At 51.7% G+C, this 15880-nt stretch overlaps 1 protein-coding gene across 6 annotated transcripts in view; it reads left to right on the top strand.

Annotated features, from left to right (window-relative positions):
* The window catches only part of HOXD3 (homeobox D3), a 31730-nt gene extending 17532 nt beyond the window's left edge, over positions 1-14198 (top strand). Inside the window, exons 1-4 of one of the 6 annotated variants that reach the window (XM_085066379.1) lie at positions 329-688; positions 6468-6551; positions 9788-10333; positions 10763-14198. In XM_085066379.1, the coding sequence (XP_084922505.1) occupies positions 9838-10333; positions 10763-11514 (1248 nt within the window). In that variant the 5' untranslated portion in view covers positions 329-688; positions 6468-6551; positions 9788-9837 and the 3' untranslated portion in view covers positions 11515-14198. Of the gene's footprint in view, positions 1-328; positions 689-4448; positions 5629-5652; positions 6368-6467; positions 10334-10762 lie in introns of those variants that run through there. The other 5 variants (XM_085066382.1, XM_085066381.1, XM_085066383.1 and 2 more) reach the window with 5 other exon arrangements.
* The last annotated feature ends 1682 nt before the right edge of the window (positions 14199-15880 follow it).

Here is a 15880-nt window from a genome sequence, read left to right as displayed (position 1 = left end):
TCTGGTTTAGCCCGGGCAAGGAGCGGGCTGCACAGCAGAAAGCATGTGTCCTTAGTGCCCAAGTGCGCCGAGGGGAGGGTGAGGTTGCCTTTCTAAGCACACACTCTCTAAGTTTAAATATTGAGGCATATCTTGTGATTATACTTCCTCTCTCTGCTGTTTAATGGCTCCTCCTGTTACTCCCGATACATCAATACAGTTCTGTATATTATATCACCACTAGTCGTTAAGGTAAGAATGAAGAGGAAAGGCAGAGTCAATAGCAAACCCCACTCACTGTACAGTACAGTAAATAGGGACCTCTCGGTGCAGAGCCACACCGCTTCCAACGGCCATGTTTGTTAGCCCTTTCCCCTGATTCTTTTTTTCCTTTTTTTTTTTTTTTTCTTTCCCCTTCCCCCCAAGCCTAGAGACCAAAATAATCTTGCTAGGAACAGTCATAACAGGCAGAATTTCAAAGTGCAAGGAAGATGATAAGAATAGATTTCTACAAGTCCTGACCACGTGATTTGCGAAATAATTAATTCAGCACGTCCCTTAAGAAACACGGAGTCGTCATTAATCTGCCAAGCAAAGGACTCTATCAGACTTGAAAACTGAAGAGATCCCAAGAATATAATATACAAAGGGTGCAGTCCCTCTCCCTGCACACCTAGCTCTTTGGTAGCTGCTGAAAAAGAGACGCCCGGTACGTAAATATTTTTTACTTTTATTCCTCCTTATTTAAGCCTTAATGAACTCAGCTGTCAAACACTTGACAAATAGGGCACGCTGCTTCCTGATTTCCAGCGCGGCAGCGGCCGGGAACCGGACCGGGCGCAAGCGATGACCTTTGCTTCCCAGGGAGCGGGGGAAGGAGGACGAGCGCGGAGCGCCGCGGAGCGCCGCGGAGCAGGGAGGCTGAGCCAGAGCGCCTCCCGGAGTGGCGGCTCCGGCCGCGGCTGCCTGCGCGGGGTGCCGCGGAGCGGAGCGGAGGAAACAATGCGGCTGTCAGGGCAGCCGCTGCCCGGTCCCAGTGGCGGGGAAAGGCCCTCAGCTCCTTGGCAAGCGGGGCCGTAAATTTTGCTGTGCGTGTTTGACAGCGGGGCCGGAGGCAGCGCCAGGCGCGCCTTTCCCCCGCCGCCCGCACAAAGGCCGGCTCCGCTCCGGCCCCGCTGCCCCGGCCGCCCTGGCCGCTCCTGCCCCGGCCGCCCGAGCCTCGCCGCCCGGCGCTGGGCTGCGGGGGAGTCCGGCCGCGTCCAGCCCCCGAGGCGGGCATGCCGGCTTGCAAGTCCCCGATCAACAGCCCGGACCAGGGAAAAATAGCGTTTGTGGTTTTATACAAAGCCAGTCTCGATAAACTCCATAGAATGCGGACCAGTCTGAGATTTCTCTGTGAAATCCCAGTCAGCTGGAAATACCTTCTGCAAACAGGATATTCTTTATTATCCCTTGCTGGAGTAATTTCTAAAAAACCCTAGATTGTAGCTTTTTATTGCTTCCGTTTCAGTGGCAGGACAGAGACAAAGTTTCCTATGTTATGAATTATACATTCAAACAATAACACATTAATTCAATTATTCAAAGATGACAAATGTTTATGTGCTTTGGTAGTGACTAAGGAACAGATTTGCTACTTCACGAGAACTCCTACATTTTTATCAATGAAGTTTTATATTATCCTGTTGGGCCGGGAAAGAAACCAAACTCCACCAAGACACGCAGTAAAATGGACCTGAACATAAATCGCAACCCTTTCATAAGAGCGTTTATTCTCGCATATAGCCCGGGCTATTTTATCAGTTTGACAATTGCCGGAGTTGTTGTTATAAATCATCATAAGTAATTCCTGAAAGGGTGCGAGGCTGCTGGGGGGCGGGCGGAGACTGTAAATCTTTCTGTTTTATTGCTCTATGAACATATGCTCCGATTGAAGAAGTCTTAGATCCTTTACTGGAGACAAATTCGCGCAAAGCTGGAGTCCCACCAGCCAAAGGATTAACATTTCCTTAATACTTTTTCAGTCCCCTTTACGATATCTCAATTCTGGTGGTGGTGGCAAAGGTGCTCCTTTATTTCAGCCGTCCTCCATTTTCACGTTAAATTTGCCTGCGGCTTTTTTTTTTTTTCTTTTTTCTTTTCTTTCTTTTTTTTAAGCACTACACTCTGAAAAGACACCGAAGGGCTGTGAGGCTTTCTCCGGGGGCTTCCGAACTGCCCTCCTAAAAGGCATTTTCTTCTCAATCCTCTTCGTGTTCTTTGCTCGTGTCCAACTTTTCCCCTCGCACTTTTGTGTAGGAAGCTAAAGACCTCTCCGTCATCCAAAATGTCTAAACAGCGACCAGAATTATGTTCGGCTTTGTGTGCATGTACACAAGTATGCAGAACACGCTGTGCGTGTAGGGGTTGCTGTATGTACACACAGACACGCGAGCGCGGGGGGCTCGGCAAAACTACCCAGACACCAAAATATATGGCTGACTGAAAAGGATATAAAGAACCATTACCTCTTACTTGAGGCGAGATTTAAGTGCATCATTTTGAAGAAATATAGGATTATAAATCCGAAGCCGTACACAATAATTTACATTGAACTTATGTTTCCATCACTGGACTCCAATCTTTTTATAACTGGTTTGCAAAGTCAGGAAAAGAAATGTAATTTAGATAAATGTTACAATGCACTTACAGTTAGTATTGTAAGGTAATACGTTACTGTCACATCTCCATGCTTTGGATGGTAATGAAATCATAGCAGATGTTAGATTAGGTGTTGTGTATTTATAGCTACAGATATGTTACCAAAAACTCAAAGAGAGAAGCTAATATATATATTTTTTTTCTTTTGCCTAACTGGTATTGTTGGGGAGCTTTGTGGGCACACATGACAGATATACACAGGGTTTGCTCCATGTCTCTTCGTACACACGGAGCAGGGAGGCAGGCTCAGGGCAGCCACACACACGCACAAATGTCATGAGGGCTTTTTTCCCAACGCTTGTTTAGCCTCCAGACAGGGGTAGTCCCCGCTGCCCCGCATCTTCCCGGTCCGGAGAAGGAGAACGCAAAAAGTCGCGCACGCCAGTGGGCCTCAGCGCCTGTCCGCCGGAGCAGCGTTGCTGTGGAGCTGCCCTCGGCACAGGCTCCCGGCCGCAGCCGGTTCCAAATACCTCCTCTGTCTCCGCTGGGAATTGCTGCGCTCCGGGATCATCCCGCGGAATTCACCTTTTCCCGCGGTTCCGCCGGCCCCGCGGGGTGCGTAAGTGCGGGGGCCGCGGCCCGGTGCGGAGCGGCGCGGTGCGGAGCGGCTGGGCAGCTGGGGCGGGCGCGCAGGGGCGCGGGGACCACCCGCCCCAAGGGCCCGGCGCGGCAGCCCCGCTGCGCGGGGGCGCGGGGAGCGCGCCAGCCTCGGCCCCGGCGCGCTGCTCTGCGATCACGTGGGCCAATATGCCTGTATTTTAAGGCACTGCCTATATTTCTGATTATAAAGGGATTTCTCCTGCTCGCCCCCAAAATTCATCAATGGCCGCACGATTTAAAACCAAAACAAAACAGGAGCCGGCCAATTGCTGTCGTTGGTTCCAGGAGGCTGATGGCTAAAGGGTTGTGTGTTGATTTTTTTTTTTTTTAAAGCCCAACAAATTCCGATTTCCACTCGCTCTCTTTTATTGGTAGTTGAGCCTGAGCCTGTTTTCGTTCTATCGGGAATTCTGGTGTATGGAAATATTTGTAAAACCGCAAGATCAGGTTTAGGAGAGTATTGTCTGCAGACAAAGGGTGAAGGATATAAGAACTGCAAGCGCAGATCCTGAAAAGTGAGGAACCCAGGTTTATGATAAATTGATACACAGGTAAGCAACTGCATGACAAAATGGGACGTTTAACCGCAGGGGCTGTATTATCTCCTTTACTCAGAGACGGTCTGGAATTTGTTTGCAATCTCTGTCCATAGCGGCTGCAAATGTATGGAGTGGTCTCCACCTACTTGAACGTTTTAAGCTGTATCTTCTTTTTACTGTGTTCTTTAAATAAAAAAGTGCACTCCTTTCCAAAGGCTAGGGGAATACTTTTAACCCTGTCCTTTCCCCAATTTTCGATGGTTTCAGGAAGGGAATTACAAATAAGCAAACAAACGAGGAAGAGACAACTTTGCTAGATGCTCCCATTGCCAAAGTGAGATTGAGCATCACGTTAATGTGTTGCCGTGGTTAGCCGGGCAGGGGGTAGCCGTGTTGATTTGTAAAGGACGATTTGAAATAGGCTCATCGGTAATGTCGCCCCTACACAGGATCCCTTAAATATTCGTGCCAAGTGTCTTCCCGAAGGTTTTTCCTTCGCAGTGTATTCGTGTTCCTTAGTGGCTGTTGTTTTCCTTCCGCAGTTGTTTTAGTACTGCTATTACCGGTATGCTCATACCTTCGAGTTACACATGCTATTTGAAGCACGGCTTGATATTTATCTGCCGAGAAGTTTCTTGCCCTGCATTTGTGTGGTTTGATCAATAAGGCGGTGGGAAGATGCCTGGGGGGACCGGTGCCTCTCTGGGAGGACTGGGGGTCTGGAAGCGACCACACAGCCTCCCCGCATACACTTAGAGCTCAGCTCCCGTTTGGGCTGCTGCAACTAGCCCGACTCTCCCAGGAACGCCTGTTTCTACTGACTGGTGGCTTGCCTGGAGCCCGGGTGAACTCTCGGTTATGTCTGTTGTAAAGCCCCAGCGTAAAGCCCGCCGTTGTGCGGTCGAGCAGGAGCGTGTGTAAGGCTGGAACGGATCCTGCCCGCCCCGAGTCACCCGGGCGAGTCCTCGGCGGGGGTCGGAGTGTCCCGAAGGAAGCAGGGTGGGAGGCCAAGGGAAAAGGAGAAAGTTAGGGTGTTTATTTATTTATTTTTATTTTCTGTTGAGTGTTGCTCTGCTCGATCAGAAGTTAAAAGCACTGAACATTTTTCTTAGCTGTATGCCTCCAAGCTGCTGGCCTGCCAAGTTAGTCAGCTGAATCCAATTACTGCAAGCAGCATTTCATTTGGCTCGATGGAAGCACTCACTTATAACTTCACCTAAAATTTCAATAACACCTATATTGGTCCTACGCCTGAATAATTCTAAAGATTTCCCTGGATTCAGCTCTGGCAACATCTTCTCCGAGCGCTGGGAGCCGAGCACAACCCCAGGGTGCCCAGACTCCTCTTTCCACAGTACAAACTTTGGGGTTTGCTCCTGTGGCCGTGGAAGTCTTGGTATTTGGCCAAACTCTGGCTAAATAAAGCATGTCTAGAGCTAGAAGGCTATCGCTTGTGAGGCTGAGAAGCTGCTTCAGAAAGGGATGAGAAGTCGATAATTAATTAGGCACAAAATGAAAACTTACCGTGTTAATCAACAGCGGCTAACAATGACTCGGTTTGCAATATTATGATCTCTCCGCTCAGGGGCTAAGGTGCAGCCCACCTTAGGTTGCCTTCACACACCGTGTAAAGTGCTATTTCTAATGAATTCTCTTAAAAAAAAATAAAGCACTTAAAGTTGACGTACGCCCACGTGAATACATTATATAAGACGTTACCGGGACAGGCCCGGGCCAGGAACCTGAGCGAGCATCATGTGTAATCATGAAGCTCCACTTCCCTAACTCCAGTTTGCCAGCATAAATTAAGGTGATTTGGAAGGGGAATGTAGCATCCTACTGAGTTTGTTTAGGGAGAGAGAAGACTTGGTGGAAAGTTGTAAGGTCTGTTGTGTTGTGAGCTATCGGAGGCGCTTCCGTTGGTTGTTCATTAAGTGGTGAGTTATTGCTATACGAGCCAAAGGTCATTTCAAAGGCTTATGGTGGCTAGATATCGTCTTTATAATGACCTGGGGTTCTTTGTGGGGGATTTTCTGGCACTCTTAAGTTCTTAAAGTCCTAAATCGACACCTTGCACAGACAAAGGCAAAATACTGAATTCGAGACGCAAATGTTTGCAGCGTATTTTCAATGCTGGGGCTTCTTCGCTTATCTTTCTCTCTGTCTCGTTCGGTATCTGGGGGGAGAAATGGAGAGAGACCCGCGTTAGCTTCGTTTCCGCGGAACTCTTCGCGGGCCGTGGGTGCGCCCGGCCGGAGAGGCGCTTGTGACGCTCGAAGGTGCCCGCAGCTCCCCGGCAAAGGCGCTCCCGTACCCCCGTGCGCTGCCTCCCCGCGCCCCGGCCGGGCCTGGGCTGGGCGCTCGGAGAGGCAGGCGCGGTTCCGCGGCCGGTGCCCGGTTGCCACAGGCCGCCCTGCCCGGCTCCGACCCGAGACCGGAGTGTTTTGCACGTTTGTTTGCTCCCCGCCTCTCTCAAAGCGCTACTAATAAATGAAGAGAAACATCTGCCCTTTGTCTGGTAAAATATCTGACGCGGACGGAGAGACACGGTGAGGGGCTGCGGATGAGATGTGCATTTATTAACAAAGTCCTAAGGAAGAAAGTCCAAAACAAAGCCGTTTCCGCTGAGAGTTATCACTTCTGTTGCAGGTCCGTGCCCACGGATTATCCAAAGGAACCTGAAGATCCTACTCACACAGTTAAAGTCAAAAATCAAGAAAAAACGTAAGTTTGGTGAGTTCTCTAAATTTCCTTTTCCATCCATCTCTCGCTTTCCCTATCGCGACAGGCCCGTCGCAGGGAGCGCAGCCCGGCCCCGGCCCGCCGAGCGGGGAGAGCTGCTCGGTGGAACCCGCCGGCGGCACCCGGGGCTCGCCGCCACCCCACACGTCAGATAAAGAGCAGCCCGCAGAAGGCCCGCTGGAAGCAGCCCCTGCTCCGCGGAAGCCGAGCTCGGCTGGGGAGCAGCCAAGGCCTAGACCCGGCCGCGGGGAGCGAGTGGCTCCCGGTGGGGCTCCGTAGCTGCTTTAAGAGGCCCCACGGCGGCCAGCGCTCCGTGTCTCGCAGGGCCCCACTGCGCTCCCCAGTGCTCTCAGCGCCCTCAAAGATGAGACATCCCCCGGCTCAGGCGCAGCCCCAGCGGTGGGTGCCCAGCTGCCCTGCTTGCGGCCGGGTCCGGCGGCGGCTCCAGCGCTTTCCTTATATACAGGGCTGCCCCGGGCCGGCGGCCGGGAAACGTGCCGAGCGGGGGATTCTTTTGCCGGGCTCCCTCCTACGCGCCGGCTGCTTTGCACTTCTGAAAGTGCCGGGGCTTGGGAAGTGTTTTCCTTTTCATTCCTGGCCGGAGCGTTTACTGCCACGGCGCTAGCAGTCATAAATTTTGTTACAACCGCAATGACAGGTGCATTGATATGCACCCTGAGAGCTCCGGCTGCTTTAATAACCGCTTCGCTGGCCGCTCTCACCGCCTCTTATTTATTCGGTATCATATTAGATATTGATCCGAAGCAGAATTAAGTGTAGTGGAAGTTTTAGTAGAGAACTGCTTAATACGAAAGTGTCGGGAGGAAAGCGACTGGCAGTGCCGGGCCGGTGTCAGCCCGGGCCAGCCGGGCTCCGCGCACAAGCGCGGGTGGACGCTTGGGCTCCCAGCTGCTCTCCAGGCAGAGCCGTGAGAGGGTCGGCATCCCCCAAAAGCGCTGGAACCAGTGGCAGGACAAAAAGCCCTATTATCATGTGCAACGCCTAACAGTTCAGATGAGGTTAACCTTTCTGGAGAGGAGGAAGGGAAATCTGAAACAGAGACATGGATACTTTGCGGTTTCCTACCCTCGGTGCCTCCGAGCCCACCTCCCACGGCTCGGCCTCACCATTTGGATGTCACTTTTTTTTTTCCCCTGGAGGCTACTTCTGGCCAAACCACCAAGTGTTGAGCCCCCGCTTTGGTGTTACCTATAAAAACATCACCCCGGGCCTTTCACTCGTGGAAAATCAAACCCTGGATAGGTCTCCCTCTCCCTCTTTCTCTCCCTCTCTCTCTCTTTAAGATCTAAAGATGAGCCACCAAACAGTTGAGCATTGTCCATGTGATTTATGGCCCATAGCCTCCTTTTTAGGTTCAAGCAGAGTTCACAAGCAGTTGGTATTTCAGAAAAGAAATAAGGCTTTTAACAGCTTAACAGCAATATTCTTTCTTAAGATTCTGTGTGTTCTTTTGGGAACTATATTTCACAATGCATATAAAAGCCTACGCTTAAGGCAGTGTTGTGCTAACAAAAGTCCTCAGTCCAGAACGGTCCCGAAAATGTAGATGATAGAAGTGGGAAAAGAATGACAGAGTTATTTGGACAAAAATACTTCCAAGACTAGTCAAAATTGTCGCATCGTATTAAAACTCATCTGTATCGCCACCGTCCATTTCTATAGACTTTTAAAACTAAAATTTTCCAGGAGAGAAAACCAGTTCCCGTTTCTGTCAGCTTCACAGATCATCTCAAGCTTTTGTTTAGGAAAGAAAAGGACCCCGGCGGTTTGTGCCACGGGATAAACCGCCGAGAGCGGCCGTGGATCGCAGCTCGCTGACGCTATTTTGACTTACAGAGATGTGTTTCCCGGTGAATTTTAGAGAACAAATCAACGGCACTTGGCGGGACCAACGGTACTTGCGAGAGAAAGAGGAGTCTTCTCATATTATTGCTTAAATATAGGCTGGAGAACTGTAATTGTCGGACACCTTTCAAAAATTTCTAGCTAGTTTTCTCTGGTGTGTTAGTAGTCTTAAATCCCGCAGAAATACAATGAAGTCTTAAGATACGTTGAGTTACAGACTTACATTGTCAGGTGAAGTATGTGCTAATTTACAAAATTACCAAAAATGTCAGAGAAAAAAACCCTATCCCACAAGAAAAATAAGAGCGGGGAATATTGAAAAGCCGCACCAAAACTGCAGAACAGTTTCCATCTTGTACTAAGTGCAGAGAGTTTCGGGAGCAGCAAGGAGAAAGGTAACAGCACCCTGCCTCAAAACATCTGCCCTAAGGGGACCGTGCATTTTCGGTGGGAGCAGCCTCATGTGGGAGCCGGGGGGTGGGGAAGGGAGAGCCATAAGTTTGCACGCTGAAAAAAGAAAAGAACCCTCTAAAAATTATCTCAGATGTCTCAGGTTTTTTCTACTGGGTACAAATAAAAGGGACGAGAAACGTTGGGTGAGGGAATTTAATTCATCACAGAATTAAAATAGGGGAGCTGACCTGGGACTTCCTTTATAGTGCAAAGTGAAGAGAGTGAATGGCGCCGGTTATACTTTAACTCTGGAGGAATCTGGGAAAGAAGAAGGGCGGGTTTACAAAGGGGACGGGATTTTTCTGCCTCTGCCCGGCTCAGCCCGGGCCCCATCCATCATGTCAACCGTGCAGGGCCGTGCGCACGCGTGCCGGGCGGGGGGCGCGGGCGCTCTCGGCCGAAAAGGGCCGGTGGGTCTTTGGGGACACCACCCAGCACAGTTGCTGGCTGAGAACCCTTGTCTACAACCGCGGGGGCCGATCCAGCCAAACTCGAGCGGGAACGCTCCAAAGACAAAACAAAGCAAATAAAACATCCCCCAAAATGCTTCCAAAGGTGGCCTGTAGGAAGTCCCGCCAATGTGTTCCCTCTCTCCCCTGCACCATCGCTCTCGGGTGCCTCTTTCCCTGCAGCGCCCTGGTCCTTCCCTGGTGTACCTCGCTCTCTCTCTGGTGTGCCCCAGTTTGCCCTGACTCCTGCCTGGGGACCCTGCTCCTCCCCTTGTGTCCCTTGGTCCTTTCCTGGGTCCCCTGCTCCTTCCTTGATGTCTCCCAGCCCTGCCCTGGTTGGGAGGCCGAGGCTCAGGGTGCCGGGGTGCGGAGGGTGCCGGGGCCTGTCCGTGCCAGCCTCTACCAGCCGGTTTCCCCCTCTGAAAGTCCCTTTTGTGTCCCTGCTGTTTCCCTCCCCAGGTGGCTGCGAGCGGCCCGGGCCGACGACGTGAGGCGCGGGGCGGCGGTCAATGTTATTTGAGCGGGGGCCGCGGGCCTCGGCGAGCGCAGAGCAGAGGATGCAGAAAGCCGCCTACTACGACAACGCGGGGCTCTTCGGGGGCTACACCTACAGCAAGGCCGACGCCTACCCCTACGGCGCGGCCCACCAGCCCTACGGCCAGGCCGGCTTGGACGGCGAGTACCCCGGCTCCGCCTGCTCCGTCCAGGGCTCGGCGCCCGGCCGCGCCCCGGCCCACAAGGGCAGCGAGCTGAGCGGGAGCTGCATGCGGCCGGGCGGGGGAGGTCCGGGGGGCAGTCAGCCCCCTGGGATCGGCGAGCATCAGCCCCCGGCCCTGCCGCCCTCCTCCCCGCCCAACCCCCCTCCCAGTGTGCCCCCTCCGAAAAAAGCCAAGGGGGGCCCTAACTCCTCGGGCTCGGCCAGCGCCACCCTCAGCAAGCAGATATTTCCTTGGATGAAGGAGTCCCGGCAGAACTCCAAGCAGAAAAGCACCTGCGCCCCCCCAGGTAGCCCAATACCCCAGCCCCGACGCATTTCTCTCCCAGGGAGCCGGGCTGAGTCCCTCGGGCTGAACCCCTCGGCCTGAGCCCCCTGGCTCTGCGCCTTGTCCCCTACTCCTCTAGCTGCCATCGCCTTCCTCCCCACCCCACCCCACCGGGGGTCCCAGCCCTGCCGGGCGCTGCAGGTGGGACAGGCTGGGGGCGGGGTCCCGGGAACGGTGGACGGGTGGCCGCTGGTGGTCTCAGGGGGGAGGCAGTTGCGGGAGGGTGTGTATATCGGGAAGGGAGGAGTGGAAGGCCACCCCGGGCCCTCTGCACCCCCTCCCCGGGCCCCGATAGAGCGAGAGGAGATAGCAGGTTTCCGAGGGACCCCGGGAGGAAGGGGATGGGTGTCTTTCGGGGGGACCAATGTCTCTTTGTGCCTCTTCCCTGCAGGAGAGAGCTGCGAGGACAAGAGCCCCCCCGGGCCGGCCTCCAAGAGGGTGCGCACAGCCTACACCAGCGCGCAGCTGGTGGAGCTGGAGAAGGAGTTTCACTTCAACCGCTACCTGTGCCGGCCGCGCCGCGTGGAGATGGCCAACCTACTCAACCTGACCGAGCGGCAGATAAAGATCTGGTTCCAGAACCGCCGGATGAAGTACAAAAAGGACCAGAAAGCCAAAGGCATCATGCACTCCCCTGTCGGACAGTCCCCGGACCGCAGCCCCCCTCTGAGCGGCCCAAACCACGTCGGCTACTCCAGCCAGCTCCCCGGCGTCAACAGCCTCAGCTACGACGCGCCCTCGCCCACCTCCTTCGCCAAGTCCCAGCAGAGCATGTACGGGCTGGCCGCCTACACGGCGCCGCTGAGCAGCTGCCTGCCGCAGCAGAAGCGCTACGCGGGCGCGGAGTACGACCCCCACCCCATGCAGAGCGGCGGCGGCGGCTTCGCCAACCCCAGCCTGCAGGGCAGCCCCGTCTACGTGGGGGGCAACTTCGTGGACTCGATGCCGGCCTCGGGCCCCATGTTCAACCTGGGGCACCTGCAGCACCCCTCCTCCGCCAGCGTGGACTACAGCTGCGCCGCCCAGATCCCCGGCGGCCACCACCACGGACCTTGCGACCCCCACCCTACCTACACGGACCTTTCCTCTCACCACACCTCTCAGGGACGGATGCAGGAGGCGCCCAAGCTCACGCATCTGTAGCGGGGCGGCGGCCGGCGGGCCCCGCTCCCCTCTCCATTACCTCACTTTTCTGACGGGACAGTGTTACTGTGCTCTCGAGTGCCAACAGTATTAGTGGATTTGTCTCCCCTAGCAGCTCCCTTCTTTCTTCCGCAGCCCCGAGTAGGTCCGTGAGCAGGAGCCTTTTTCTTAGAGCTGTTTTAAGCATGACAGTGCAATATACTGCCAACCGAGGGACTGATAAGCTGGTAATGATGTACTTGAAGGTAAGTCTTAGAGATGCTGTAGTGTTAGCAGCGCGTCATGCTGAGGTGTTTTAGACCAGTCGTGAGCCGTCGGAACTCGCCCGCGCGTAAGCTTATTTCAGAGAAGTTAATTTATGAGTTCTTCCGTAACGTAAGGATCACATTGGACTAAATGATATGTATTTATTATTTTAAGCGAGACATTTTTTGTATCACTGATTATTTATCCTCGTCTTAATGTATTTATGTGGGTATTTGTAGAGTTTCTTCACCAGTACTTCGGGAGAGGGATTCAGGTCCGTGGTGACTTACATTTCACCTATTTAGTATAATCGGTCTGAGCTAGTTGAGAGAGTAGTCTTGAACAGTTGTAACAGTGGCTGGTGTTTGTAGTTTATGTAAGGATTAATTAAGACAGCAAGTCGTAAATCATTAATAGAGTAAAACAAACTGTGGCATCACACAAAGAGCCGTTATACTTAAAAAAATATTGAAAGTATTTTTAAAGTATTTATTTCTAACCGGCTGGCCCCACTCGAGCGCCCCGGTGGCTTGGCTGGCAGCTGGCTCGGCCGGGTGAAGCCACCTTTAGTTGGAAGCGCAGCCGCTTTGAGGAGGTGAGCTACAAAGAGGGGCTCTTGGCCATCTTGTTTCAGATCAAATCCTGCATACAAAAACCTCGGTGAGGTTAACATTTATTTATTGGCTGGGTATCTATCGTGCATATTATTATTTCGGTGGGCTACTTTCTTTTTTTTTTTTCTTTTTTTTCCTTTTTTTTTTAATTACACTCTGGCTATCCAAAATAGAAATTAGATGCTTAGAAGGCAAAAAAATTAGAAACCCTCTGATAGTGCTAATTTCATTAGGGTCTCCATAGCAATCCGCGCAGCAGCTGCCGCCTCCTTTGTTATTTTTATACTGTTGTCTTTATACTAACCATAAATCAATTTTTAGACATCTTTGGAAGCCCGAGCTTTTCCTCTTGTTTTTTTTTTTTTTCCATAATTATAAACTTTGAAAGAAAATTGACAATCAGATACACACAGCCGAAGGGAGACGCTGAGACTGGGTGCGGGCAGTGGCCGGGCGGTGCTGCCATGCTCCCCCGGTGCCCGGCAAGGACAGTCCCACCCTGCCTGACCGCGGCAGAGGGGCACTGCCACCTCTCTCTGCCACAAACAGGACAGTTAACGCGGGGAAGAAAAAATTAAAATAAAAAGAAGATAAAAAGATAGGAAAAAGAAAGGGAACGATGCTCTGAACCCTCGTGTTTCCTCCTCTCTAGTTACACGGCTGTATTGAACTCCTCGCTGGATTTACAGAGATGCTTCTTTTGTAAACGCTGTGATTAAAGTCTCTTCCTGACAGTACATATCGCTCCGAGAAGACTATTCTTATCTCTTTCTAAACGTGTCGAGTTAAATATTAATCCAAACTTCTGTATTCCCCACCAAAGCGTCTGACACATCACTTTCCAGTTTGACAAACACTGCAGCTCCTGCTCCATCCTCTAATGACAGACCTGGCATTCCTATCGTGAGAATATTTTACCACCTCCAGTCCTGGTCGACACAGTCAAGTTTTCTTTTATTTATTCTTCTTTTCTTCCCCATCCCTATTTTCTTCCTCACCATTTGGTATTTATGTTCAGCGGAGGACTAATGATTCAAAATATTATTTAGGGTTTTATTTTCCTCTCTGTGAGATTTCAACAATGCTGTGCTACAGTGAAAAGTGTATCTTTTGTTAAATTTCACTTTTAACCACACAAATTTGGATATATGTGTTACAGATCTGTAAACAAAACAGAACAGAATAAACTGCTTTGTTTGGAGATGTATTTTAACCCTTTTAAGCCCTAAAATTGTATTCTATGGAAATTTCCACACAAATTGTTTCTTAGAAGCAACACCCAGGTGTAAACAATACATACAAACAACACAAAAAGTAATGCTAGACACCACTTGTGATTTATACTTCTGTAATATTCCATAAATATATACACGTTTGTCTCTCCAAAACTTTCTGCAATCAATGTGCCCACAACTGAAATTGTCCATGTAGGTTTTTTGTGTGTTCTTGAAACACAATATATTTTGCATCGCTTGCTTCTATCTGCAAAACAGCAAAGCACTATCATTTCTGCAGGACACCCAGTGTCCTTTTCCCTTTTGCTTTGTGCTCTGTAGGCTGATAGTCAAACAGTGTCTGCTCCGATTTACACTATTGGTTCTTCATTAATCTGCTCAGAAAGAAAAGGCTGTTTAGAGATCTGGGGAAGGAAAGGAGCTCAGAGGAACCCTGACCACAAACACAGTGTTACTGAGGCACACTGCCCTGAATCACTTTGATACTGCAGAAGGATGGGGTCTGCAGACATGGTTTCCAGTGGGGGAGGAGGAGGAGCATGCATGAGGGAGAATCTTCTTGTAAATAAATTCACTTTCTTCTCCATGACTCTGGCAGAGGCGTCTTGTTTGTAATGCAATAGAAGTCCATGATGATAACCTAATTATTAGAAGTAATGTAACTTTAGCAAGATCACTGGCATTTTTACAATGTTTGTACAAGCATCAGCAATCTAGAGGAGAGATACACTTTGGCACAAGCCAGACTTTTTCTTGGCCCATCATTTAAAACTCGTAAATTACAAACAACCCCCTTTCCCACTCAGTAGGAACTCAGCTCCTTTGCAACAGCATCTGATGTGATGAACTCCAGTCACCTATTTAAAACACCAAGACCTGGGGCTGATCTTAGCCTTGCCTTCTTTACAAATAGGAGGCATAGTACCCCTTCCTCTCCTTCCCTGCTCCCTCTATCTGCTCCAGACCCACAAAAGGGTCACTGAGCCAGGGCCTCTAAATGCCGGCAGTGCTGCTGCACTGTTTGGGATAGGGAGCTGCTGACAGCACTGGTTGAGAGGTGTCAGGGGTGCATCGAGCCTCAGTGAGGCCATGCAAGTTCTTCTGTTCAGATCAGTGGGGTCTTGGTCTCCTGTTTTTGGTTTGGCCTTTACAGTAACCTACAAATTAATGGTGTTGCAGCAGTTTCCCCGTTGCAAAAAGGAGATGAGTCTTTGTGTTAGATCCATACAGTCAGTGCAGCCTGAGCTACCCCTTTGCACCCTGTTTCTTTTTGAGGAGGGTCCATCAATGTCCCACTGTCTACAGCCTGGTTAGCAGCACCGGGGCAGGGGAACTTACACAGGCACGGCCAGGGGTTTCCAGTGATGCCACCATCTTGTGGGTGCCACTTGTGTGGGGCTGGGAAAACAAAGCCGAATGCCTTCTGCACCATTAGCAAGTACTTCCTGAGCAGACACTGCAGGCTCCCACCCCTGGCCCCTGGGCAGGCCAGGGAGGGACTCAGGGCCACCCCCGTGGCTTTCACCATGAGACCATACCAGAGTCACCCAGAGCTGCAGGCAACCTTGTCCAAAGATGAAGAGGAGGCAGCTGGCTGCACATCCAGGAGGCAAGGGCATGCAGCGAGGAGGCTGGCTAAGAGAGAGGGAGCCCACCATCATCAGCTAGAAGCCCCCTCACTTTCTTGAGGGCCAGCTGGGTCATTCGGGCTCCATGGCTGAAAGTCTGAAGGCGGGATCCACCACTGGGATCTCTGCACCCCTCCAGCCCCATGGGAAGCCCTTTGAAACAGCCTGCAAGGAGGTGAGGCACGAAAGGGACTACTTGACTGGGGGAAAAAGAACAGGGTGAAGTGGATGGGACTGCTGGTCTACCACTGGGAGGGTGCCTTGCTGACAGCTGTTGGCTGAGCAGGGAGGAAAGGAGCTGCAGGTTGTGACGCTATCATTCTATGTGCCAGCCTGCTGTGCGTGCCCAGCAGCCACACACAATGGCAGCCTGGCAAAGGCACAGTGTGCCGCGCGGTGGACAGGCCCAGATGTCCAGCACTCCACTGCAGACCTGCCTGGGAACAAAAGCTGGAGGCAGACGGGGAGCACAAAGGGGCTGGTGCTGCCAGGGCAATTAGGGCTGTGGTGCTTGGCTGGGTGTCATGTGATGTTATACAGTGATGAACAAGCTACCTCTGCTTTTAAAAGGTGCAAGACAAGCTGGACCAGAGCTTTGCTGGCTGTAGCCACTTTTCAGGGATTGAACGGCAAGTTAATCCCT

The sequence above is a fragment of the Lichenostomus cassidix genome, chromosome 7, assembly GCF_008360975.1.
Source record: "Lichenostomus cassidix isolate B80296 chromosome 7, HeHo_3.0, whole genome shotgun sequence".
In the NCBI taxonomy this organism is placed as follows: Eukaryota; Metazoa; Chordata; class Aves; order Passeriformes; family Meliphagidae; genus Lichenostomus; species Lichenostomus cassidix.
The sequence above is the reverse complement of the archived record's forward strand: the minus strand, read 5'-3'. Positions and strand labels throughout refer to the sequence as shown.